General features: G+C 45.3%; 1 protein-coding gene across 4 annotated transcripts in view; it reads right to left on the minus strand.

The window, feature by feature from the left end:
• The window catches only part of cadps2 (Ca++-dependent secretion activator 2), a 104,868-nt gene that overhangs the window by 13,819 nt on the left and 64,158 nt on the right, over positions 1-26,891 (minus strand). For 2 of the 4 annotated variants that reach the window (XM_068602563.1, XM_068602566.1), the window contains exons 14-27: positions 26,516-26,617; positions 22,850-22,913; positions 21,864-21,987; positions 21,028-21,128; positions 16,503-16,659; positions 11,267-11,408; positions 9,541-9,648; positions 8,275-8,304; positions 5,965-6,120; positions 5,617-5,764; positions 3,748-3,762; positions 1,998-2,072; positions 1,337-1,420; positions 1,183-1,215 (exon numbers count right to left, since the gene is read on the minus strand). In XM_068602563.1, the coding sequence (XP_068458664.1) occupies positions 1,183-1,215; positions 1,337-1,420; positions 1,998-2,072; positions 3,748-3,762; positions 5,617-5,764; positions 5,965-6,120; positions 8,275-8,304; positions 9,541-9,648; positions 11,267-11,408; positions 16,503-16,659; positions 21,028-21,128; positions 21,864-21,987; positions 22,850-22,913; positions 26,516-26,617 (1,339 nt within the window). The remainder of the gene's footprint in view (positions 1-1,182; positions 1,216-1,336; positions 1,421-1,997; positions 2,073-3,747; positions 3,763-5,616; positions 5,765-5,964; positions 6,121-8,274; positions 8,305-9,540; positions 9,649-11,266; positions 11,409-16,502; positions 16,660-21,027; positions 21,129-21,863; positions 21,988-22,849; positions 22,914-26,515; positions 26,618-26,891) is intronic. The other 2 variants (XM_068602564.1, XM_068602565.1) reach the window with 2 other exon arrangements.

The raw sequence follows: 26,891 nt of genomic DNA on the forward strand, positions 1-26,891 counted from the left end.
GCGTTAAAAACGTGGACGTTTTAAAACGTACACGTTCCAAACTTAAGCGTTAACTTAAAAAAACTTAAAAACGTATTTGTTCAAAACGTAAAAACGTACAAAACTTTGAGTATTAAGAACAACAACACAAAACCAAGATGGCAGACTTCATTGCTCCTGCAGCTCAGACCAGATCCTTCTGCTCTAGACCTTTCACAATAAAAGCTGTGAACATAGACCTTTCACAATAAAAGCCCCGGCCATAGACAGTGGAACTGCTCCAGGTCGACTGGATGCTCGTCGTCGGTCCCGTGTTCAAACCTTTTAGCTGTAAACTATTTACTTTACAGCCAAACTACTCAAAGTAAGACGAGTACATTTCCTGTTTCCTCATCTATTAATGTTCCTCCGCAGAGTTCGGCGCTTCAGTTTTGGACTGACGCCTGAGAGGTTTGGAAAACGGATTTTAAATATCTTAAATCCCAGCGGACGCTTTAAAAATTCATATTAGAGAGATATGAAAAGATGTAAAAAAAGCCCAAATCACAGAGGACTTGTACTTTGTGAATGCTGAGCTCGTTAATCACTTTAGAAAGCGAGGGGTCGCCTCGTCTTTGTGCGATCTAATTCTGGAGATTAAACCTCTCTCTCCTTCACACCTCCAACACCCGCCAAACCGTTAACGCCTCATCACCTCCACACTTTAACTCCTCCTCCTCCTCCTCCTCTCCGCTCGCCGCAGCCTCTGATCTTTGCCACATCGCCGTCGTTCATTAACCGCTCGACACCCGAACGCCGCCGCCGCCCACAAAGCGACACTTCAGCACGACAACATCTCCAAGGACAAGAGTGCAATTAATTAGGCTTGTTGTGTGATCTTTGGCTCTGGAGATGGAGACGGAATAAATAAAAAAAAACTCTTTATCTTTCACACATGTTTAACACGGCGCGATGACAAACTTAGGAGGGAAAAAAACACACACACACACACACACACAGACACAGACACACACACCACGAGAGAGGCGGCATGCGAAGAGCGGCCGCTTCGCTTTTCCAGGCCGCTTCGTTTCCAGCAGCGACGAAACAAGAGACACGGAGACAGACGGCGGGAAGAAGAAGAAGAAGAGGAAGAGGAAGAAGAGGAAGATGAAGAAGAAGGAGAAGAGGAAGAAGAAGAGGCGGGCAGGTTGACAGACTCACGGGGACGTCCACGTATTTGGCAGCTGCTTTCACCTTTCGGGGGAGGAAGAGGAAGAGGAAGAGGAAGAAGGAGAATGACACCAGAGTCCGGCGTACGGCGGGTTTCCCCCCCGTGAGCGCTGAAAGGAGGCGAGACAAAAAGGCGGCGACTCACTGTGAAGGAGAGGATGGAGGAGAAGAAGGTCCCTTCATCGTATCTGGAGAGCTTGGAGAGGACGCCGTCCAGCACGCCGGCAAACTGCAGGAGGGGGGGGGCATTTTATTACAAATAAATGTCTGTAAATATGTTGTTTTTTATTAAAAGAGAAGGAAAGAAACGTGTCGGTGCAGTCAGATGTTTTAATTCATTTAAAAACATCAACAGATGTTTTCTATTTATCTTATTAAGTACAACTCAAAGCTCAAAATAATCCCGAAGAGATGAATTTAATTTACATGTAAATGTAAAGAAATACTTGAGAATAAAAAATAAAAATGAAAGAAATACATCATGTAGAGCGAAGAAGCTTCACCACGTATTAAAAATAATATGATAATCATAAAGTAAAAGAATAAAATATAAGGAATATATATGTCTATATTTACATTTCATAATTCTATTCTATGTATTTTTTTATTTAGTTTTGACTCAAACTAAAATAAACATAATAAATCATAACTCGTAGCACACAAAGAGTAAAATAAACAGTGAACACGGAAGGAAACGTGTAAAGGGCGATAAAAAGAGAAAAGGTTGACCCCATTTCCCCGATGTCATAAATATGAAAGAAATATGAAAGAAACATAAAGAGCTGAATGAGATAAAGACATTTTACCTTCGTAACGAGGGAGGAAATCATGTCTTTGAACGCCTCGTCTATCAGAACATCGATTTTGGAGTGGTACTGTTGCTGCAGGGGGGCATGAGACACACACACACACACACACACACACACACACACACACACACACACACAAAAGAGAGAGGGAGGTGGGAGGGGGGGGGGGGGGGGGGCGACAGAAAGCAATATTTTTTTATTTTCAGCAAACTGTCAGGACACAAAGGCTAAAGATGACTCCTCGCCTCCCTGAACAACGCTGATGTCTGTGCTGTAAAAGACAGGAAGGAAAAACACCTACAACACTCGGTATGAACATCAAGTCACACACACACACACACACTCTCTCTCTCACACACACACACACACACACACTGCGCTGAGTTAAGCAGCTAATAGGACCATTATGCGGCTGAATGACATTCCCGTCCGCGCTGGAAAAGCGAAGGAATCTGAAGGATACTTTTTTGTGCGTCTCCCTACAATTAGAGCAGCCTTGTATTTCTCTAAAGCGTCGGTCCAGCTGCGAGGACCAAAGGCTCACACCAGATTCAATTAATCCGCCATTTCATGTCCCCCCTTCCCCCCTTCCCTCCACCCCTCCCCTGCCCCAGCTAAAACATATTCATGGCACCTTTTTCCCTTGAAGGAAGGAGAGGAATAAAAAAAGGCTGGGCTGCCGCTGAATGGCAGCAGCAGCGGGGGAGTTCATCTCTTGGCAACAATGCCCTTTCACTGGCCGTCTAAAGAACACCCAAATTAAAAATTTCAATCAACAAAGCGCACAGATCGCTGACAAATTGTGGGTCCAGGGAGGTCACCGCCGCCAGCCCTAATTTTGTTTTTTTTCCTCCCCCTTTTGCGCCAAAGTCTCCGCAAAATGGCCTCCTCTTTCAGCGCCGCCAATCTTATTCGCTAAATCTGGAGAGCTTATCTGTTCTTTCTCTCTCCTCGCGGCAATTAACGCTGCTGCTGTCACCTCTTCACGCCCACAAAGGGAGAAGCAGCAGCAGCAGCAGCAGCAGCAGCAGCAGCAGCAGAAGACGTCGCTTTGGTCTTTGACGTGAAGTAAAAATAAAGAATCTGAATCAAAATGTAAAAACCCACGTGTTCAAAACGTAAAAAACGTACAAGTTTAAAACGTAAAAACATGCAAGTTTAAAACGTAAAAACGTACCTGTTCAAATCGTAAAAACGTACAAGTTTAAAATGTAAAAACGTACAAATTTAAAACGTAAAAACATGCAAGTTTAAAACGTAAAAACGTACAAGTTTAAAATGTAAAAACGTACAAGTTTAAAACGTAAAAATGTACGTGTTCAAAACGTAAAAACCTACGTGTTCAAATCAGAAAAAACGTGCAAGTTTAAAATGTAAAAACGTACAAGTTTAAAACGTAAAAACGTACAAGTTTAAAACGTAAAAACGTACAAGTTAAGAACGTACGTGTTTAAAACACCCAGAATAAGACTTTTATGAAACAAGGCTTGACACCAGAGCAGATTATTTAGCCTTCGTATCACTGTATGTTTTCATGAAAATGTTCTAATCTGAAAAACACCTGATGACGACGATGTGATGCTGTGCAGTCGTAAAATGATACAATGTATTACTCCTAATATATAATGTACATGATAATTATAAAGCATGATATTTCATCGTATATGATACATATATACTGAGTATATTATATAAATATGTGATGTGTGAAAGGATAAAAACCAAAAGCCTGAGAGGCGGGACTTACCCATTGCTTGTCAGTCTGGGTTTCAAACAATGACGTGCAGGACACGAGGACACGAGGACACGAGGACACGAGGAAAGGAAGAGAGGGCACACAGTCAGACAAGTCAGTGACATAACAAAAAAAAATAACATCCTGTCGCCTGTGCTGTTGTTCAACGATGGCGTCAACGGATAATTGTGTTTCATGACCTGACAGCCTGTCATGAAAATGGAGGAGCGACATGAAGAGTGACATTTATATTTTTTGGGGATCGGCACCACACTTTATGCTCATGTTTAAAAAATGTATTTCTCACTTCAGAACGAACTGCAACATAGAAAAAGATGCAGGAGGGTAATTTACAACAACAGCTTGAGTTTTTCCAGAGTTTATGAGGTGCACCTGAACGCCTCATGCGTTCTTCTGCCGGGGCTCCATTGGTTGCAGCCGCCTCTAAATCTATAAAGGAGGACGGCCCGCTGTGCCAGGCATGCCGGTACGACCCTCCAGCCGGTCAGTCACCCGAGCGGCTCGTGCGGCTCGCTGCCGGCAGGTGTTCAGCGAGTGGCGGCGGCGATGAAAATGGAGCGACTGTGTTGTGGAGCGGCGGCTTGGTGGCAGCTGAAGGTCAACAGAGCGGCGAGCTTAGCTCTCTGTCAAGACCGTCTGCGGCCAAAGGGAAGGAGGGGGGGGGGGGTCGGCTCTTAGCGAACGCCAAGGCCGCCGCCCCATTCAGCGGCTCGGAGCGAAACACAAATGCACCTGAACGGCGGATGTCTGGAGGGAAGCCGACTTCAGAGGCCGACTCGACCGGCCTCTGAAGGCTGGAATAAAAAGACGGCCGAGTTTCTTTTTATAGGAGCCGATGACGCATTCAATGCGCGAGGAGCGGCTCTGTGAAGGGGACGAGCGAACAAAGACCCTCAGCGCCTGAGTCTGCTATCAAGACAAACCACTTTGTTCAGTTCCTCCTCGGTTCAGACGAGTTCTCGTGTGAAACCGAGATCAATGCTCCGTCGCGCCGACGTTTCGTGATTTCCGATCACAATCGGTTCGTTGCTGCGACTAAAAAGGGGATTTAATCACAAGAGGCGGGAGTAAAGTATTTACCGCAAAGCACCAATCAGAGATGAGGGCTGCTTACAGGGAAGTTACTCATCGGCCAGTCGACAGAATGACGTTGCCTGCAGACTTCCCTGAGCCAAAAGAAGCGGCTCACGGTGATGATCGTACGCAGATCGCAGGATTTAGTAATCATAACACTGTTGCCTGTGATGATGATTCACAAGAGACGTTTTGTCTCGTCGTAGTGGGAACAGCACAGGTGAGAGTAAAGATGGCGGCTTGATGATTAAATAACAGACGTGACGCCAACATTTGACCTAAAGTTGTCCCTCTGGGCCTTTCTTACGTAGTTTTACGTGAAAACTTTAGGTAACGAGCGCTAAGGCGGTAGCGACAGATTGTGATTCGATGTTTACATAATAATGTGACATAACATCGCAACAACGTAACAATCTAACAACGTAACAATATAACAACAAAACAATGCAACAAGGTAATAATGCAACAACAAAACAATGTAACAATGCAAAAATGCAACAGTGTAAAAATGCAACAATGTAACAAGGCAACAATCTAACAATGCAAAAATGTAACAACGTAACAATGCAACAATGTAAAAATCTGACAACGCGACAATGTAACAATGCGACGTGACAACCTCGCTGCCGTGAATGAACAACGCCCGCTCAGACCTTTTAACACAACTTTACGTGACATTGTAAACGGTAACCAGCGCTCAGTCGCCGTTTTCTTTCGGTTTTGAGTCTTCAGACGGACGCGTGTGTGTCTGCGCGCAGCAGAGAGGTCACGTGACCGCCAGCCTACCTCCTGACCGGTGTCCAGCACGCAGAGTTTGGAGCACTGCTTCTTGGCGTCCATCAGCACGTTGAACATGGTGCACACCGACAGCGCCACCCGGAAGTCCGTTGACCGGCTCGCTTTCTGCATTTTGGAATCAAAGGCAGATTTTGTTCTGTGGGGGAAAAAAAAAAGTTTTGTTTAAATTGTAGTTTTAAAAAAAAAAATGCCGGAAAAATTGTAAGTATTTTCTGGAAAACTGAGACGGATAAATGTGAATGTTTGTGTTAGATTACAAAATAAATGTAAATGTAATTACATTTAGTTTAGAAGTATGTTGAAATACAATACAAGACGATACAATAACCGTCTGACCTCTTGACGCAGGCCTCCATCATGTCGCTGGCCATCAGTTTGAGTCTCTGCTCCAGATGTTTGGCGAACTCGGGCTCCGGCCAGTGGAGGTCCATCACGAACATCTGCAGCGCGTCCAGCTTCCAGAACAAGTCCTCCGACGTGGCCGAGCCGTTGCTGCGGGGAGCGACGGAGAGGGTTAAGCTAGCGCTGCGCCGCCAAAGACCACGCCCACAACGCCACAAAGACCACGCCCACAACGCAGAGGCGTTCGGGGTTTCCACCAAACTCTGCTTTTGGTACGTTTGGGGGAAACCGTGAAGATCTCTACAGACTTTTAAAGAAGTCTTGTAATTTACCAATCGGCCTTTTTCTAAAACCATCCGTCAATATTCAAGACATGGTTCATACACATGATGAACAATGGATTTCCATGACTTTAAACCAAGTTTCCATAACTTTTATCCAGATTTCCATGACTTTAAACCAAATGTCCATGAGCAAACATTGTGTGAAGTGTGTGTGTAAACAGTAAAAAGTGATAAAATGTAGTATTTAAACTAACAATGAGGATTCAAAGCTTACAGTAAACCTTAAATGACTCAAATGAATAAGAGACAATAGCTTGATTAAAAGAATAAACATTCATATAGCTGTTTGTATGCTGCTGATATTTTGAGCCTCTTTCTTTTAAAAGCAGATTCATTATTTAAAACTCAGCATAAATGAACGTCATGAACAGAGACATTAACGTTTTGAGGTCTGAATCCATTAAGAAAACGCCGTGTCGGTGCGTTCAAGAACGCTCCGACACCCGAGGCTTCACACTATATGTATTATTATTATTATTATTATTATTATTAAGAAACGTGCAGAACCCAAACAATGAAGTCTCATTGAACATTTTCAATGTAAGGAATTCACCTCACTTCATCGCATCCTTCCATCAGCGTTCATCTGCAGCTCAACACTAAACTGTGTCATCATCGCTGAGGAAGAGAGGGAGAAATGTTTCCTACAGCCGGAGGCGACAGCGAACGCACCACACTGGGTGCATTCGGGGTCTTCAACAGGTTTCAGGTGGTTCTGAGACAGATGGACGTCTCCCCGAAGAACGGGCCACACAGCAACACATGGCAACGCCTCGTCGCCACCGACATCCAAGTGTACAGCGGCCCGGCTAGAATGACGAGTGTGTGTGTGTGTGTGTGTGTGTGTGTGTCTGTCTGTGTGTGAGGGGGTTAAAACAAGCGCCACTCGCTCCCTCACTTTTCTCACTTCGCCTTTAAAAGACTGTTACCTTAACAAGTGGCGCTCAGGAATAAACGCCGCGGTGCAATTAAGCGACTCCCCCCCTCCACCCCCCTCCCCCACCCCTCATGTCTAATTAGCGGCGCTCTCCTCCGAGCGCGCCGCCCGGCTCCCCGGGGAACGGGCCGATCCCACTCGCCCGTCTGTGCTCGCTAATGAAGTGCCAGCTTTTCTTCTTCTTCTTCTCTTTTTTTTCCCTCTTCCTCTCCTCCTCCCTCGTTGGATCGAGGAGGGCCAAGTGGAGGAGGGAGGCGGAGGAACTGGGAAAAGGCCGGGGGAGTCGGAGCAAGGAGCCTTTTTTTTTTTTTTTTTTTTAAAGAAACGCCACCGGCCTCCTGGCCCCAACATGGCCGCCGCCGCCTGTTCCGCTGCAGACCGCCGGACACCAACCTGTGAAGCCGGATGGACCCGAGGGGGTCGTCGGTTCCTTCTGCACCTCTTGTTCCCCGTGTTGAAGTCGCCAAAAGAACCGCAAATGAGTTCTCATACTTGTGTTATTTTACATGATTTGATTCAGAATTTGGTTGCGATACATATATATATATATATTTTTAGGGCAGGGCAGATTAACGCGTCAACGCAATGGTGAGAGAATGTTTGTTTTTAATTATGTGCTGCTTTGTCTTCATGGATGAGAAGAACATTTTGGAAGTTCTTAACAAGAACGTCTTGAAATGACACTTTTAAAGACTCACGATTTAGTGGAAAAAATGTCTTTAAATGTCCATCAAACTTCCGGTTTCCTCCAGAGCAAATCTTCACAATTTGTGAGTGAAGATTCAACATATGTTCATTTTTCAGATTATGGAGATCTTTAAAAGATATATATCTTTTGTTTTTGTGCATCTATTTTTCCGTAATTTGAAGCAAAACAACCATCTCAAGTTCCCTATTGTGATTTGACACTTTAAATAGACTCATGAAAATGTTTTTCAGAGGCTGAAATGCAAAATTGAATTCCTGGACAGCATTTGAAATCACATATCAATCATATCGATATCAAACGTCTTCTCCACTTACAAGACGTCCGGTAGATTTATCCCCTGCAGGCTGCAACAGAAGATGGAGGCCTTGGCGTTCATTATTATCACAGCGACGCTCTTCACGTGGGGACATGACGAGAATGCAGGAACACAACGATGCACAGGACGCGAGCAGGGCTGCATGCTACGTGCTGCGTGCTACATGCTACATGCTACATGCGGGGTAAGGAAGAAAGGTCTCGAGACGTAACAGTTGGTCTTCAGGGACTCTGACAGACATGCAGACCGCCGAGCGACGGGGACGCACGCCTGAACACAACATGTTGACCAACGGATTGAAACCAGACTAGTCCAGACCTCTAGTCCAGACCTCTAGGCCTCTAGTCCAGACCTCTAGGCCTCTAGTCCAGACCTCTAGTCCTCCAGTCCAGACCTCTAGGCCTCTAGTCCTCTAGTCCAGACCTTTAGGCCTCTAGTCCAGACCTCTAGGCCTCTAGTCCAGACCTCTAGACATCTAGTCCTCTAGGCCTCGAGTCCAGACCTCTAGTCCTCCAGTCCAGACCTCTAGGCCTCTAGTCCAGACCTCTAGGCCTCTAGTCCAGACCTCTAGACATCTAGTCCTCTAGGCCTCGAGTCCAGACCTCTAGGCCTCGAGTCCAGACCTCTAGGCCTCCAGTCCAGACCTCTAGGCCTCCAGTCCAGACCTCTAGGCCTCCAGTCCAAACCTCTAGGCCTCCAGTCCAAACCTCTAGGCCTCCAGTCCAAACCTCTAGGCCTCCAGTCCAGACCTCTAGGCCTCCAGTCCAGACCTCTAGGCCTCCAGTCCAGACCTCTAGGCCTCCAGTCCAGACCTCTAGGCCTCCAGTCCAGACCTCTAGGCCTCTAGTCCAGACCTTTAGGCCTCTAGTCCAGACCTTTAGGCCTCTAGTCCAAACATCTAGACATCTAGTCCAGACCTCTAGGCTTCTAGTCCAGACCTCGAGACATCTAGTCCTCTTGTCCAGACCTCTCTTGTCCAGACCTTTAGTCCAGACCTCGAGGCCTCTAGTCCAGACCTCTAGGCCTCTAGTCCAGACTTCTAGGCCTCTAGTCCGATAGTTCAGACCTCTAGTCTGATAGTTGAGATCTCTAGTCAAGACTTTTAGTCCTCTAGTCGATACCTCTAGATCTCTCGTAGAGACCTCTAGACCTTGAGTCCAGACCTCTAGTCCTTTAGTCCAGGCTTCTAGTACAGTCCTCTAGTCAAGATCTCTAGTCCAGACCTCTAAACCCTAGTCCACCCCCCCCCCTCCCTCGTACATACGTGGTGTCACACAGCGGTCCCATCCAGGCCGGGGTCGTGAAGCTGGGCATCTGCGGCAGCGTTAGGACTTTGGGAAGAGGAACGCTCGCTAGATTGTTAGTCAGCGACCTGCCGGGTCCAAGTCAACGGCGCAGGTCAGAGGGAACGACGTCAAAGAGAGAGAGGAAGAGAGAGAGAGGAAACAGAGACGTGACCACAGAGCAGGAGCAGCGACGTAGAGCAGCCGCTTGCTCTGCCTGCAGTCTCTGCTCAGCAGCAAACAGCATCAAAAGACAGAAGAGTCGCTGCTCTCTTGTGTTCACGCCGCTTCCTTTCAGGCCGTGCGTTTTTGTTTTGGAGTGCAGCGCCGGCATTGTTCCGGCCGCGCGTGGCCTTGATGCCGGAGCGCCGCATTTAACCAGCCGAGCGCCGCTCAGGACGGCGCTCGGCTGGTTCTTTGTCCCGCATCTCGCACCTCAACAAAACCCGGCGGCGCCGAGGACCAACAAAAGGTGACACAAAGGTGACAAAGAGAGATGGAAGTCACCGAGGTGATCGCACAGGAGGAGGAGAGTCGCGTCAGAGCGACAACTCTGGCGACTTCCTGCGCGCGACGCCGCGACTCACCTGCAGCGCTTTCAAATGTTGTTGATCAATAATCTTTTTGTGCTTTCATTGTTGTCATTTGCGACTTTGTTTGTATTTTAGCCGAAAGGAAAAAAAAGTGAATACCGTCTTTAAATGCCATGAATATTATTTATGTCATTATTTTATAGGCTTGTTTACAAGTCTGATAGTCAAGACCTCTAGTCCTCGAGTCTGATAGTCAAGACCTCTAGTCCTCGAGTCTGATAGTGAAGACCTCTAGTCTCATAGTCAAGACCTCTAGTCCTCTAGTCGAGACTTCTAGACCGATAGTTGAGACCTCTAGTCCTATAGTCTGATAGTCCGATAGTCAAGACCTCTAGTTCTCTAGTCAAGACCTCTAGTCCGATATTCAAGACCTCTAGTCCTGTAGTCAAGACCTCTAGTCCTGTAGTCAAGACCTCTAGTCCTGTAGTCAAGACCTCTAGTCCTGTAGTCAAGACCTCTAGACCACTAGTCAAGACTTCTAGACCACTAGTCAAGACTTCTAGTCCTATAGTCAAGACCTCTAGTCCTATAGTCCTCTAGTCAAGACCTCTAGTCCTCTAGTTGAGCCCTCTTGTCCTATAGTCCGATAGTCAAGACCTCTAGACCACTCGTCAAGACTTCTAGTCCTGTAGTCAAGACCTCTAGTCCTATAGTCAAGACCTCTAGTCCTATAGTCAAGACCTCTAGTCCTATAGTCAAGACCTCTAGTCCTATAGTCAAGACCTCTAGTCCTATAGTCAAGACCTCTAGTCCTCTAGTTGAGCCCTCTAGTCCTATAGTCCGATAGTCAAGACCTCTAGACCACTCGTCAAGACTTCTAGTCCTATTGTCAAGACCTCTAGTCCTCTAGTTGAGCCCTCTAGTCCTACAGTCCGATAGTCGAGACCTCTTGTCCGATAGTCGAGGCCTCTAGACCTCTAGTCCGAGACAAGTCTGTGACAAGCTCCAAACGGTTTATTGTGTAACGTGAACGCCAACTTGTTTTGCGAACGTTGAACTGTATTCAAACAGTGTGACGGTGGTTTGACGACGCTGGTGTTGACTGAGACAAATAAATCCTAAACGGCGATCTCTCTCGCGGCGGATCGTGAGGAACCGGTGGGCGGACTCTTACTTGACGGACTGCCAGGTCTCCTGCTCGAAGCCGCGGTGGATGGACTGGGCGATGGACGACTCCATCAGGTCGATGTAGCGCACCACCAGGGGCACGAACAGGTCCTGCAGGTGTTTGTGGAACGTCCCGTTGCACAGGTGCGCTGTGGGAAAGGAGCGCAGGTGGGAAACCAATTCAAACGATGACGGAGAAACCAGACAGCAAAAGTGTTTTGGGGTTTTGATTTGAGAGAATCTGGAAATCTTCCAGTGATGTCTTTGAAAATTTCAGAATCAGAATTTCTTTGGAATAAAATGTATATTTTCCACACACAAAAAACACTTTTATAGCATATTTTGATCATAACTATGAACATCCAGCATGATCTGAGCAAAATTCCCCAAAAATACCTCCTAACCCTAACTGTATGGTTCAGGGTCTTAACAACAGCCCACATACTAATAAGGCACTGTTTTGGAAAGATTAGGACCTAAAGAATCAGAATGTGTAACAAACATCACAATAAAACAAAGCATTGGCATGTTAGGAAGCAGTTTCAGTCAAAAAACTGTGTTGTTCAGTTAAAGAAATTCGAAAAAATACTGGTCTGATTGGAACATGCTGGGTATTGAAATGTTCAGCAGCTTCTGCATGTGATGTACGACGTGGTTTTAGAAATGTTGGCGGACCAGGGAGGACAAGGGACTCGTAAACGCCGTTTTGTGAATTGACAGGTACTAAAAGGAGGAACTGAATGATTTGTTTTGCTCTGTTAGATTCCCTCAAGCCCGTACTGTTACGGGGATGAGTCTGTTAGGGATACTAGCACTTATCAAGGGTTTAGCGAAACGTTACGGTGGATAAATACGGAAATATTTTTATAAAACTGTCCGAGAATAGGCGCGGGTTGGGCTTGGTGCGCATGAGATGTCAAGAGCAGACCTCAACATCTTCCAAAGAGGTGGGAACTCGTCCTTAAACCGATGGCCTTCGACTGCACAGGTGTGTCCTGATAGCGCGTAACCCGGCCTTGTAGGTGCGAGAGAGACACAGTGAAACAGACAGACGCTTCGTCCCGGGAGACGCCGGCGGTCCACAGCGAGCCGAGACAAAGACAGACAGCGCCGGGGCTGGGAAGCGAGCCGGCGGGTCTCTCCGGGCTTCATTAGTTTTAATTCCTTCTCTCGCTCCGCTCCGCCATGATTAACACTAGCCTTTTGGCCTCCGGAGAGCCGAGAACCCGCCTCCCTCGCAGGCCGCCCGCCGCCACGCGCTGACAATCAAGTGAGCATTTAAATAATCTAGCGAACGACGGGGAGATAATACGCTCGTCGAAGATGATGCTCCGAGAGTCGCCGAGATGTATGCATGTGTATATATATGTAGATATGGATATATATATTTATATATCTATCTCGAGTCATCCGAGATCGGCTTTCGCCGTGGAGGTTTTGATAAAGAATGCTGCAAACAATTGTTCATGAAGGTTTAGAGGAATAAACTTCATCATTCGAGTCTGTGAACTCGAATGACTCTCTCTTCAGACGTAATTATAAAAAAGAAAAGAAGGGAAGACCTCATTTGTGCAAACAGTCAAAACTACGATCTCGCCAGTTCTGCAATCGGGCTTCTGTCTCGTTGCCTCGTTACGCTTCAACTTAAGTCGACTAATGTTGTGACACTTGGAATAATTACGGCATTAACGGAGAATGGCAATTAGAAAAAGAGAAGAAAAAAGAAAGAATAAAAGATGCGCGGCACAAAGAGAGAGGTTTGTGTGTAATGAAGCGCTGTGTGTTGCCCTTGGGCCGCCCGTCTACCCGCCCGCCCGCCTGTTACTGTACTCGAGGTACTTTGGCATCGGCCATGTTAAATAACGCCTCGCATCTCGCCAAATCTCCGCTTGGCGCCGAGACAAAACCTCGGAGCCGGCAGAGGGCTTTTTCGGAGGGAGGAAACAATGAGACTTCTTCTTTTTATTTTTTTCCTCTCTCTTCTCTCCAGCAGTCAAGCGGGATCTGAACAGCGAGACGCTTCAACCTGAACGACAGCGAAGCGCTTTTCCATCTGAAGTCTCAAACATCTCTTTTCAGGTTGTTGTTGTTGTTTCTTTCGCACCGTTGTGACCTCGAGATGTAGAAAAGCACATTACGAACATAAGTGGGTGTGGATGTGTTCCAGAAACATGGGTTTGTCATTCATAAATCCAACAAAATGGATGGGAAAAAAGGATTCCAGGAGGTTTGCGAGGAAATGATGAAATGTCACCTCCAAGTTTATCGTTTTATTTTCATCTTCCACCTCTTGTGGGAACACGAGTGTTCAGAGCAGTTTGACTGACTTTTCTTCCATGTGAAGCCCTCGGGGTCAACTCTTCAGTTTGTGCTACTTCAATAAAGTTTGTTGATTTACTTTGAAGGGAACTGACAGGATGGAGGATCACGTGACACCTCCTGACGTCCAGATCCACTAACGACCAAAGAGAATCTTTCAAATCCTTTCATTTATTATACAGGCACACTCTATTTAAGCGGCTATGTTGTTTTTTCTGTAAATCTTGGTGAAATATATATATTTATAAAATATAGTATCAATTACTGTAGATTGTTTTACAGTTAATTATGTATATTACTTGTTTTTTAAAATTTATTTTACCACTGTAAAAGTCGGGTTATAGGCCGCTACTACCTTTGGTGGTTGTCCCCGCTAGCGCTACTGCTAAGCTAAAACAACAACGAAGGTAGCGGGACCAGCCCCAACTCGACGCCCGACTTGGTCACTGGCGGGGCCCAGCAGCAGCGGGGAGCTAGCAACAGCGTTGGCTGGCTACAACGAGGAGTTAGCAGCAGCGTTAGCTGGCTACAGCGGGTAGCTAGCAGCAGCGTTAGCTGGCTACAGCGGGTAGCTAGCAGCAGCGTTAGCTGGCTACAGCGGGGAGCTAGCTGGGACACCCACCAAAGGTAGTAGCGGCTTATAACCCAACTTTTACGATATGTATCTTGTGTGCACTTTACCCTGTTTGCTGCTGTAATCGCTTAGATTGCGGGAGCAATAAAGGAATATGTTATTTTAACCTTATCAACATATTAACCTTCTGACAACCAAAACACTCATTGGGACTTTTACTGAACGATGTTCCCTTTGTATCTCAACTGCATCCTCTGGTGCATTTAAAGGGGAACCGTGTTTTCTCCTGGATTACAGGTTGAAGTTTCTTAAACACGTGGCTAATGCTTAAAAAACATAGCAAAAAAGTGCTCCATTAGGTTTTGTGATTTCGCTGAAAATAAGTAAGTTTAGTTCGGTACGGAAATGAGCCCGGTCAAGGAAAACGCGATGCAGAATAATCCTGATAAACGTACAAAAATGTGCTTAAAATGGCACAGAAACGTACTGGAATTAAGTTGGATGTTGTTAGGACGCCTGTTAAACCCGAGTAATCACTGCACTTTTAAAAAACACAGTTTTCCACAGATGATCTTCCAATCATCACACAAGCTAAGTTTCATGTCCACCGGCTAGATAAATAAGAGCCGAATGAAGCAGCGGACAGGTAGACGGGTCAGCTGTCCGCCTCCCTCCGCTGCTCGTGTCGTTGACCTCGTCTCTTAATGAGCCTTGTTGTCTCTTAACGAGCCTGGTCGTCTCTTAATTGGCACTCTTAGTAATAACAACCTGTTGTCGCGTTTTAGACCATGACAACGAAGGTCAGGCTGTTAGCAGAGGGGAGAGTGGGATATCGCAGAGCTAATTCTTATTTGTATATATATATATATCTTCCACGGGTAAATCTTTGTACTAATTTGTTGTTGCAACAAACAACGATTCCAATTTCGCCACGTTCATTATTTTAAGTCACGCGGTTGCAAAGTGTTTCCATTTGAAGGTGTTAAGACTTCATTACCCAGAAAGAAACTATGGAGGTGAATTAACTCAATTTATATTCTCAGTTTAAGTGTGTACGTGTGGCGCAAGGTGAAGGTTGTAGACGTGAAGGCAAGCGGCAACCTCAATGAGGGAAACCAATTTAATTGCAACATTTTGGTCGCCTATAAATGTCTCATTCAGCATTCAGCTGTATTTAGCTCCACCCTCTGGTGCCAAGAAGCCGACGGCCAGAAACCAAGATGGCGAAGGCCAGAAACCAAGACGGCGAAGGCCAGAAACCAAGATGGCAAAGGCCAGAAACCAAGATGGCGAAGGCCAGAAACCAAGATGGCGAAGGCCAGAAACCAACATGGCGAAGGCCAGAAACCAACATGGCGAAGGCCAGAAACCAACATGGCGAAGGCCAGAAACCAACATGGCGAAGGCCAGAAACCAACATGGCGAAGGCCAGAAACCAACATGGCGAAGGCCAGAAACCAACATGGCGAAGGCCAGAAACCAACATGGCGAAGGCCAGAAACCAACATGGTGAAGGCTGGAAACCAAGATGGCGACAACCGGAAACCAAGATGGCAAAGGCCATAAACCAAGATGGCGACGGATAAAATGGCGAACTCAATCCTTCATACCGTCCGTCCACAAACCAATAGGGTGACGTCTTGGCGACTACGTGCACTTCTTACAGACGGTCTCTGGGTGGATGAGACGTGAGTGAGAAACTAGAAAGACATTTTTTGGATTCAGTTTGGATCTTTCACTTTCTGATTTTCCACCAGAGAGAAAACTGACAGAATTTAATTTGGAGAAGAATCTGAAGTAGCTCTGTGTGTGTGTGTGTGTGTGCATGTGTGTGTGTGCGTGTTGTTGGTTCAGAGCCCACAGAAACTGGCAGAGTGAAGCTGTGATTACAGGCAGCGGGAAATTATGCACTGAACTGTTTCTGACACTCGGTTGGCCGGCGACTTGAATCCCAATAAACCTTCTGCGGAGAACTTGATCATCAGCTTCATTTCCGCACGGTAAATGAAACAAGAGGGGAGTTCGTTGCAAGTGCGAGAAACGATTGTAACGAGGCGTCGGAGATGAAAGAGGTCACGCGTTTAACGTAAAAACAGAGCAAGAGAGTCGACCAGCAAAATTTTAAATGGTGTGTAGAATTTTTTTTTTTAAATATACAATTTTTACGCCTCGTATTGGCTGCTAATTTTGATAGAAGCGTTTGTCACACAGGATGTGTTCAAGGCCCGTCAGAAAGATGAAACTCTGACGTTATTGAAGGTTTTCACAGCTTCTGGCTGTGATAAACGGTTCACTTTTGGCGATCGTCTGACAACATGTGGTCACCTGGAGAGCAAAGGTCAAAACTCACGGTCCAGTCGCAGGAAGTTGTTGAGCAGCTGGAACAGCGGGAAGCTGTCCCAGGAGTCGACGGGCTGGACCTGCAGAGCGCCGTCCATGTCGGCTCGGTACAGGGACAGAAACGCCTCGGCGTGTTCGGCCATCAGCTCCGGCCACCACGAGAAAGCCTGAGAGACAAAGAGAGACGAGACGACGTCCGGGGAGGACAAACAGGAAGTGGTCTTGGGTCAAAGACATAAGCCGACCCACGAGTCTTCAAAAAAATTCTGTTTTAACAGAGAACATGTGTGTTAACATGTAAAACCAACCAGCTACATGCTAATTACATGCTGCGTGCTAGCAACATACTGTGTGCTAATGCTAACTACACATTGCATGCTGACAACATACTGTGTGCTAACCACATGCTCTGTACTAGCCAGGTGTTGCATGCTAACCACATGCGGTGTGCTAACAACATGTGAACCACAAGCTGCATGCTAACCACATGCTGCGTGCTAATGCTAACCGCATGCTGTGTGCTAATGCTAACCATGTGGAGGCAACAGTTCCAATCTGACTTTCATATTGTTTCCATTTAACTCAAAGAGATGTTTGATGGCTTTTAAATCCTCTCGTGTGTGTTCCTTTGTCTTCAGAGTGGTTTTACCACCAAAAGCTGGATTTTTCCAGATTTATACATATTCATTCAACAGTCAATTAAAACACCCGGACCACACACAGGTGATCGTCATTTAACAAATGAAACGGCTCCACCACTGTTTCCTATTTACTGGAGTTTATTTATAATGTCTATGCAATAAAATTCAAATCACATTTGACATTACAGTGTCTTAAACTAGATCTACTATTTCATGAAATGTTGTGAAACAGCGCGTGAGCACTGTGTGTGTCCAACGTCTCGTAAAAGGTCCAACGGCATCCTGAACGGATGAAGAAAACTGGTCCGTTAAAAGCTGCAGGAATCTAAATAAATGGAGGCAGATGCATTAAAATCTTCAGCTGCAGCTTTTAACCTGAAAAGGAGGAGGAATAAAAAACCCATCCAGGCGAGCCTTGTGGATCTCCAGCGAACAGAGGCCAGGTGACCGCCGCTATTCACGACTAAAGGACATCGGAGAGAAAAGTGCAACCGGCCTTGAATTGCATGCTGATGCACAGAGGTCGGTATTTGTAGGTGTGAGGCGGGGAGAAAAGGGAAGTGGCTCGTACTCGTGGCCTTGCGGGACGCCTTTTCAGTTTCCTTTTTACTGACAACAAGGATTAAACCAGCCCGCGCTACTCTTTCTTCTCCGGGAATCAATTTCAATAAACGGCTGATTGTAAAGATCGGTCCATCAAGAAAGACAAAAGAGACACGAACGCAGCAGAGGAGTCAGAGAGAAGAGAGGCGTGAAAGCAGGAGATGCAAGGACGAGAGTGGAAGAAAGGACTATTACAGGAACAGATGAATGGAGTAAAGATGTGAGGATGTGAAACAGATTTTTTTTTAAAAGGTCAGAAAAGGGAATTAGATACAAACAAAAGAGAAGTAAAAGAGTAAACAAAGAATGACTAGAAGAAATCAAGAACGAGCAGAGGAAAGAAAGGACAAGGGTAAGAATTAGAGAAAGGCAGGGAGAGAACATAGAAGAAGGGAAAGAGCGAGAAACAAAAAAGTAAGGGAGAAGAGGCAGAAGAAGTGACAAGCTAGAGAAGAATGAAAGAGAGAAGAATGACTGAAGTGGAGAGTTAGAAAAGGGGGATGAAAGTCAGAGAAGAAAACAAAAGGAAGGGAAGAAAAAGAAAAGAGGGAGGAAAAGAGACAAATGGAAAAGGAGAATAAATGTAACAATCATTACAATCATCTAGGGGAGAGGAAGAAGATATTAAAGAATGAACGGAAGAAAGGAACCTGGGGAAATAAAGAGAGTGATGGAATAAGTAAGAAAGAGGGCAGGAAATATGCCAAATAAATAAACAAAATAGAAAATGTAAACAAAAAAAAGTTATCTGGGAAAAATGGGAATAAAGAAAGAAGAGAAGGAACAGAGAGAAAAATATAAAGACTGAAAGAAGGTCAAAATGAGGTTAAAAACAGAGGGAAAGGAAGTGAAGATTGGAAAAAGTAAATGCTTGAAATGAAGGGAGAAGAAGGAAAGAGGACTGAGAGACAAAGAACAAAGGGTAAAAAATAAGCCGACGAGATGAAGGAATGAAGAAGAACAAAGACAGATAAAGAACAAAGACTGATGAGCGGTAAATTGGAGAAGGAGAAGAACGCAGAAAGGGAAGGAAAGAGGACAGAAAACAAGAGATGAGGACGGATGAAGGGAGGAAAAGCAACGATGGATAAGAGAGTCGTGAGATCCAGCTGACAGTTAAAATGTTCCTTTATTTAAAGAGCGCCGGCGCCTTAAAGGGCCAACGCGTGCATTGTGGCGCCAAGGTCGGCCATTCCTCCTCCCGCGTCTGAACGTCTGCAGCGAGGTTCATGTTGAGAGAAGAAGACGCCAGAAAGGACCGAATGTAAGTGTAACTCTCTCCTGACCACCAGGGGGCGACTCCTCTGGTTGTATAGAAGTATATTCATGTGTTAAAGCTGCATTCTCTCTCCTGACCACCAGGGGGCGACTCCTCTGGTTGTATAGAAGTATATTCATGTGTTAAAGCTGCATTCTCTCTCCTGACCACCAGGGGGCGACTCCTCTGGTTGTATAGAAGTATATTCATGTGTTAAAGCTGCATTCTCTCTCCTGACCACCAGGGGGCGACTCCTCTGGTTGTATAGAAGTATATTCATGTGTTAAAGCTGCATTTCCTCTCCTGACCACTAGAGGGCGACTCCTCTGGTTGTATAGAAGTCTATGCTTCATGTGTTAAAGCTGCATTCTCTCTCCTCACCAGGGGACGACTCCTCTGGTTGTATAGAAGTCTATACATTTGTTAAAGCTGCATTCTCTCAAAAAAACAACATGGCGTCCTCATTTGTCCACACACCGGCTGCAGATAAAAGCTCATCTTAAACGTTTCTGTCGTTACGGTCGATGTTGATTGGTCTCGGTCGTCATATATTATAATTAATTATTCAAATTCTTCCGTTAGTTGTCATATCGACAAACCTCCAAAAATGCCGTAATAATTGTAATAATTGCTCAATTTTTTATGTAGTTCTGTGTTAATAAATGATGTTTTTTACCAATAGAAATGGACACAATTCATTGCTTGAAAAGAAAACACAAGCTTTAAAAAAAGAAACACAATAATTGAGACATGAAACAACAACATGCAGCGTTCAGAGGAGAGAAGTCACTCACCTCTCTTCCCTTCCCGCGGTGCAACGCAGCAGAAACACAAAGAACGTCACAATCTGGAAGAAAGTTTCTTCTTCTTTCTGGACGCAAAGATGGCGGCGAGACCGAGAGCCTGACCCCAGCAGCACTGTGTGTGTGTGTGAATGTGAGTGTGTGTGTGTTTCTGTCTGTGTGTGTCTGAGTGTGTGAATGTGGGTGTCGGTATGTGTGTGTCGTTATGTGTGTGTGTGTCAATGTGTGTGTGTTGTTATGTGTGTGTCAGTGTGTCTGTGTGTGTGTGTGTGTGTGTGTGTGTGTGTGTGTCTGTCATTGTGTGTGTTTCTGTGTGTGCCTGCGTCTATGAGTGTGTGTGTGTGTTGTTATGTGTGTTTGTGTTTCTGTGTGTGCACGTGTGTCTGTATGTGTCGGTATGTGTGTGTGTCTGTCTGTGTGTCAGTGTGTGTCTGTGATTGTATTTCTGTCTGTGAGTGTCAGTGTGTGTGGTTGTGTGTGTGTGTGTTTGTGTGTGTCTGTCAGTGTGTGTGTGGTTGTGTGTCTGTCAGTGTGTGTGTGTGTCAATGTGTGTGGTTGTGTGTCTGTCAGTGTGTGTGGTTGTGTGTCTGTCAGTGTGTGTGGTTGTGTGTCAGTGTGTGGTTGTGTGTCAGTGTGTGTGTGTGTGTCAGTGTGTGTGTGCCTCTAACTCGTCAACATCACGTCTGAAGCGGTTGCCATGGCAGCGTGTTATTAATAGTTCAGAAACAGAAGCGACATCAAACCACCGAGTCTCAACCGCTGAGTGATCATCTCTACACGGCGTGGGGGAGGAGATGATGAAGAGGAGAGGATGAGATGATGAAGAGGAGAGGATGAGACGATGAAGATGAGAAGATGAAGATCAGATGATGAAGATCAGATGATAATAAAGATGAGAGGATGACGATGAGATGATGAAGATGAGAAGCTGAAGATCAGATGATGAAGATGAGATAATAATAAAGATGAGAGGATGAAGATGAGATGATGAAGAGGAGATGTATTGTGGACTCAAGCTTTCCCATAATGCAACGTCGAGTAAAAATAATGCACAATGTTCACGATGGTCACGAAAACGAGCAGCGTATCCCATCATGCATTGCTCCGAAGACCAGAGCGTGAACATACGATATTTAGCTTTACTCCCGTCCTGACCTTTCACAATAAAAGCCCCAGCTTCATGACGCAGTAGAGACCGTTTTTTTTCCTCGAGAGAACCCGGCCGCGTACCTCTGAGTGGTGCTCGTCGTTCTGCTGCAGGACCTCCATGCTCAGCTCTCCCAGCCTCATCAGGTCCTCCAGGCGCTTCTCCGGAGCGGCCTGAGGGTCCACTGAAGGCCCGAACACCAGGAACAAAGATGGTGGAAGCAAAGAGGAAGTTAATGCTGCTCCTCAGAGGAGGAACCTTCAATGACGTCCAGTGACCTCAGGACCAACTGTGAGGAACCGGTCTCAGTGTAGTCCTGGTCCTCTCTAGTCTCAGCGTAGTCCTGGTCCTCTCTAGTCTCAGTGTAGTCCTGGTCCTCTCTAGTCTCAGTGTAGTCCTGGTCCTCTCTAGTCTCAGTGTAGTCCTGGTCCTCTCTAGTCTCAGTGTAGTCCTGGTCCTCTCTAGTCTCAGCGTAGTCCTGGTCCTCTCTAGTCTCAGTGTAGTCCTGGTCCTCTATAGTCTCAGTGTAGTCCTGGTCCTCCATAGTCTCAGTGTAGTCCTGGTCCTCCATAGTCTCAGTGTAGTCCTGGTCCTCTCTAGTCTCAGTGTAGTCCTGGTCCTCTCTAGTCTCAGTGTAGTCCTGGTCCTCTCTAGTCTCAGTGTAGTCCTGGTCCTCTCTAGTCTCAGTGTAGTCCTGGTCCTCTCTAGTCTCAGTGTAGTCCTGGTCCTCTCTAGTCTCAGTGTGGTCTGTTACTCAGAGACACTACCTCTTTAGTCCACAGAGGGCGCCAGAACCAACACAACAGTCCTCTTCGTAACTACCGCTTAGAAACACCTGGATTCCTCTCTTCTTCTTCTGTGGTTTTCTCCTCACAGCGACGGAAACAAAACCCCCGGCGTGGAGCGAGGGAGCGCTCACCTTTGATCTGCGCGTACTCCATCAGCTGACTGTAGTTGATTTGCGCCGCGTTCTCCAGACACTTCTGCACCAGCCTCTTCATCTCCTCGGGAGGCACCGGCGTGGTGATGTCCTTCATCAGGACCTGAAACCACACGGCGCCGAAGAACTCCGTCACGTGGAACACAGGCCGGTTTAACCCGAAAGCTATCGTACGCGTCGCCGCTAAGCTAACGTTAGTGCTAGGCTAACGTTAGCGGGCTTCGACTGAAACGCTTTTTGCATTTTGTTTTCCTTTTGTTTGTTGTGCGCTGGAACGATGTGTTATTACATTGTTATTATACAGCGGAAAATTACACAACTTTTATAGTGTTAGGACACTGATGAAAAACAGTTTAATAGAAATGTCTGGAACGCTATATTTCCACCTGTGCAGACTTTTTGTTCACTATAAATAGTTATTTATTAAATTAGACACTAGCTGGCTTGTGGGAGTTTAACAAAGCAATAAAAATCCTTATGAACTCTTTATTACTACTTATCACAAAATGGCTTTTTTTCCGCTCTGTCTCACATATCTGCTTCCTCTGCCTTTCATGTAACACCCATGTTTCTAAAAACACATCATACAGTAAGAGCTTATGCAAATTTGAAGTCCCAGCATGCCTCAGTGAGATAATGAAAAATTATTTTTTTTAAACATTTTTTAACCAAATGACAGTTCTTTGATTGAAAATCCTTCGCAACACCTCAATGCTTTGTTTTATTGTGATTTAGGCCATAAAGTTGTGTTATTAGTGTGTGTTATGTTGTTAAGGGCCTAAATCATACAAAAGACATTTTTGGGGTAATCCCTCTTAGATAATGCTGGATGTTCATCGTTATCATCAAAATATGATATAAAAGCGTTGGTTTTTTTTTGAAAATATATATATTTTAACTCATTTGTGGTTCATACCCCCACGAGGCTCTACGGGTTTCAAAAAGGTTGAATCGTGTCGGCGTACCCGTTCCTGCAGCGACAGCGTCGCCTTCAGGGCCCCGTCTGGTCGGCCGAAGGGAAAGCAGTACCTGCAGATTTAGAGACGTGGGCGGTCATCACATTTAGAAACAAGCTCAAGGACAACCGTGTGTGTGTGTGTGTGTGTGTGTGTGTGAGAAAGAATACTGGTAAGAAGAACAATAAAAGGGAAGATGGGAGCACAAGACATCCGTCAGCAGATGGCCGCCTCCTCTCATCCAATCACAGCGCTGCAGCGTTTCTCACCTCCGCTCCGCCTGAGCGGCTCGGGGAGGTTTTCCACCGCCGCTAATTGACGAGCGAACGGAACCAAATAAACAAAGAGCGCGCGGTCGCGCGGGTCAGACGGTTACCGGGCGAGAGCCTCCAGGCAGATGTTCTGCTCATAAGGATGGAAGAGAAACGGAAAATATATATATTTTGTGTGAAGATTCAGAGTGAAAGTCACCGAGTTCATGATGTTCATGTTTGTGGAAAATATGTTGAAAAGGCCCCGACTGGTGTTGGACGAGCGCGACGCTGTGAGGCCTTTCAAAATGTGTGTGTGTCATACTTTTGCAGGACATGTTTCATTTATTAGATCATTCAAGGAGACGATAAATCAGATTAAACAGAAACAAAAAAGCTTGTTAGAGCTCATTAGTAACTATAAAAGTGTTTTAATTTAATTTTTTTTTAAACATATTTTGTGTCTATTTTTCTTCCAGAACGTATTCTTTACTTCTGGAGGAAAGAAAACATTTATTTTATTACTTTGTTTGTTCACTTCTCGCCACATTCGCCAGAACATAACGCCTCATTTGCATATTTAAACACAACATTTCATAAAACTTCATAACACAATAAATCCTCTTCATGCGAGTGATGACGCGTCATGGAGATATCTATGTTGAGCCTCTTCACCTGTAGAGTCTTCATCCTGATGTCATGTGACTAAACATCTCTTTAAAGACGTTTGTTCACAACAAATTCATGACCTCATTTATATAACTTCACTCTTTCATCACATATACATTCATGACCTCATTTATACACATCGAGCAATAAAAACATGGAGGAAATAGATGTTGAACTTAATCCAACGTTCAGATTCACAAGCGTTTGATTTATTCGCTGCATATTTTTTTGGAGTGTTCTTAGTTTTTTTAGCCGCATACCTGACTGAAGTCTTTCTCCGACATTAAATTAGCACGAACACTTCCAGCGATGCGGGTCAAACCGAGGGTCGGCTCTCCGTCTGAATGGGCGACCCTGTCTCCTGGAAAACTGCGTTTTAATCTCTCTATATTTCGTTTTGCCTCGTGCATTTTTTTTTCTTCCCAGAGACTCATCATTTGCCGCCTGGATTATTGTTCGGAGCCGCGAAGGCGACAAAGGCGAGCTCGGTCGGGGTTGGAGGGAGATCACGGTTTCAGTTAAACGCTAATGAGAGTCAACGCAGCGCGTCTGGTAGCGTTTAACCGAGACCGTGATCTCCTCTCTGACAGCCCAAAACATAACCGACGCTTATTAATGCTTTGGCTGCCGCGCGTTGGAAACTGGAGGAAAATAACCCGGCGTCCTCATTACGTTGATGAAAAGTACAACAACACGGTCCTTGACTAGTATTTGCTGTTGCAGATCAGCGGAATATAAATGTAATGTAGAAGAGTTGGAACGAGTCAAAGTGCATCATGGGACATATCTCGATGAGGAATGAAGTGAAGTAAAGCTCAAGTGGGTCATCTTCATATATATATATATATATATATATATATATATATATATATATATATATATATATATATATATATATATATATATATATATATATAAAAAACCTCTGACGGCAATCAATGCTCTGACAAGGGAAAAGACAGGATGCGGTGACTCCGATGTGATTTTGTTGACCTCAGACCCTCGATGGGTCCAAACTCCTTGAGAAGACGTCAACATTTTAAAGTAGAAATGCATCAATGTGGTTGAGAGTTAAATTAAACGGCTTCGTCCAGGAGGAACCTTCTCACAGTTAGGTTTGGGCAACTAAACCAACAGTTAGGTTTGGGCAACTAAACCAACAGTTGGCTTTAAGCGACAAAACCAACAGTTAAGTTTACGCAACTAAACCAACAATTAGGATTAGACAACTATGTTGCGTCACCAAAACCCCAAACATGTGTCCATGGACACAGACCCAGTAGAGTTGGTGCTGCGTCTCCTTCCCAAAGCTGCACGTTCTTCCACGTTTATGTTTCTCTAGTGAGACTCGACCAAAAGAGGAATAAATACCAAACGGTGACGAGGTAATCTGTAGATAATCTGAGTGAAAGGGTAATAACCATTAGAAGCAGCAAAGAGCAGCAGCTGGAGTTTAAACGTATTAAACCCCAAATGAATCTTTAGTGGCCGAGCTGCGCTTTAATCTAAACTAAACTGTGGAGCTGCTGCTCTTGTCTGGGGGACATTAGCATAATCCCGGCATTGTCCCAGCCATTGTTTACCAGCATTAGCCTCTTGTTGAGGTGAGTCAGTAATGACTCCCGCTGATCGCTCCCCTCTCCCCCCCCCCAACACACACTCGGCCCTGACCGGCCCCCTCTTTCCCTCCCCGGGGCCAGATGGAGGACCCCTCTCAGGCGTGAAGGGTTTACAGAGCCGGCTCCAGGACGGTTAATGGCACAGGTCCATTCAGACGAGTGCTGCTCAAGGTCTCGGGGCTGCCGCTTTCACACCGCGCTCACAATGCGTTCACACGGCGGCGGCGGCGCTGAATAGCAGCACGCAGATGCAGGGAGGTCTCATCAGCCGCCGTCGACGCATGCCCTGCACCTGTTGTGTGCGGCTGATGGGGCTGAAAATACCCAGAGCGCCCGGGTTCATTAGGACGCAGTTAAAGGAGCATACCGGAGGGATTACATGTTTTGGCTGTTGTCAAATCACTTCACTTTACAGCAAAGCGTTCGGCAAAATGGGTTTTAGAGGTGAAGATGTAATGTTTGTTTCAGCCGTTAACGTGCACTAATTTAAATGACAATCTATCATGAGACTCAAATCTAACTTAAGTTGTGTTTGTTAGTCAAACGACGTCACTGTTATGAGGTAAACCAAGCTGCTCAAGCTGCACTTAGAGGGTCAGTTAGTACAATGTATATATGCATGCATAGAATGCATATGAATATATAAACACTAGTGATGCACGTATAAAGGCTCTGCATGCATATATAAACTATCTGCATGTATATATAAAACATATGCATGAATGTCATGGTTCTGCATGCATATGAATGTCCTGCATATATGTATATATAAATAAAGGTTCTGCATGTATATAAAAGAATCTAATGCATGTATTAAGGTTATGCATGCATATAAAGATAATGCATGTATATAGATGTTCTGTATACATATATAAAAGGATCTGCATGCACATAAAGGATCTGTATACATATATAAAGAATATGTATACATATATAAAGGTTCTGTATACATATATAAAGGTTCTGTATACATATATAAAGAATATGTATACATATATAAATGTTCTGTATACATATATAAAGGTTCTGTATACATATATAAAGGTTCTGTATACATATATAAATGTTCTGTATACATATATAAAAGATCTGTATACATGTATAAATGTACAAGTTGTGAGTGGTTTTGTGCGTACCTGAAATGTGTGATCTGGTTCTCCAGCAGAGACATGAGACGACCTCTGACGTTCTCAAAGTTCTCCTTTTCCTCCACAGTCACCGTCCCCATCCCGTCAGGCCTGAGGTGGAACAAGAAGACACAACGTCAGCTTCCATCTTTCCCTCTTCAGCACAGACCACCGTCTCCTGACTCCTCTGGTTGTATAGAAGTCTATGCTTCATGTGCTAAAGCTGCATTCTCTCCCCTGACCACCAGGGGGCGACTCCTCTGGTTGTATAGAAGTCTATGCTTCATGTGTTAAAGTACTTTTTATGGGGCGGGAGGGGCTTTTAATGTGAAACATTTGCAGGAAGTGTTGAGTTTCTTTCATGAAACCTCGGACAAGATCGTCT

Source organism: Clinocottus analis, unplaced genomic scaffold (assembly GCF_023055335.1).
Source record: "Clinocottus analis isolate CAN_PGR_092001 unplaced genomic scaffold, fCliAna1.0.p SCAF_6, whole genome shotgun sequence".
In the NCBI taxonomy this organism is placed as follows: domain Eukaryota; kingdom Metazoa; phylum Chordata; class Actinopteri; order Perciformes; family Cottidae; genus Clinocottus; species Clinocottus analis.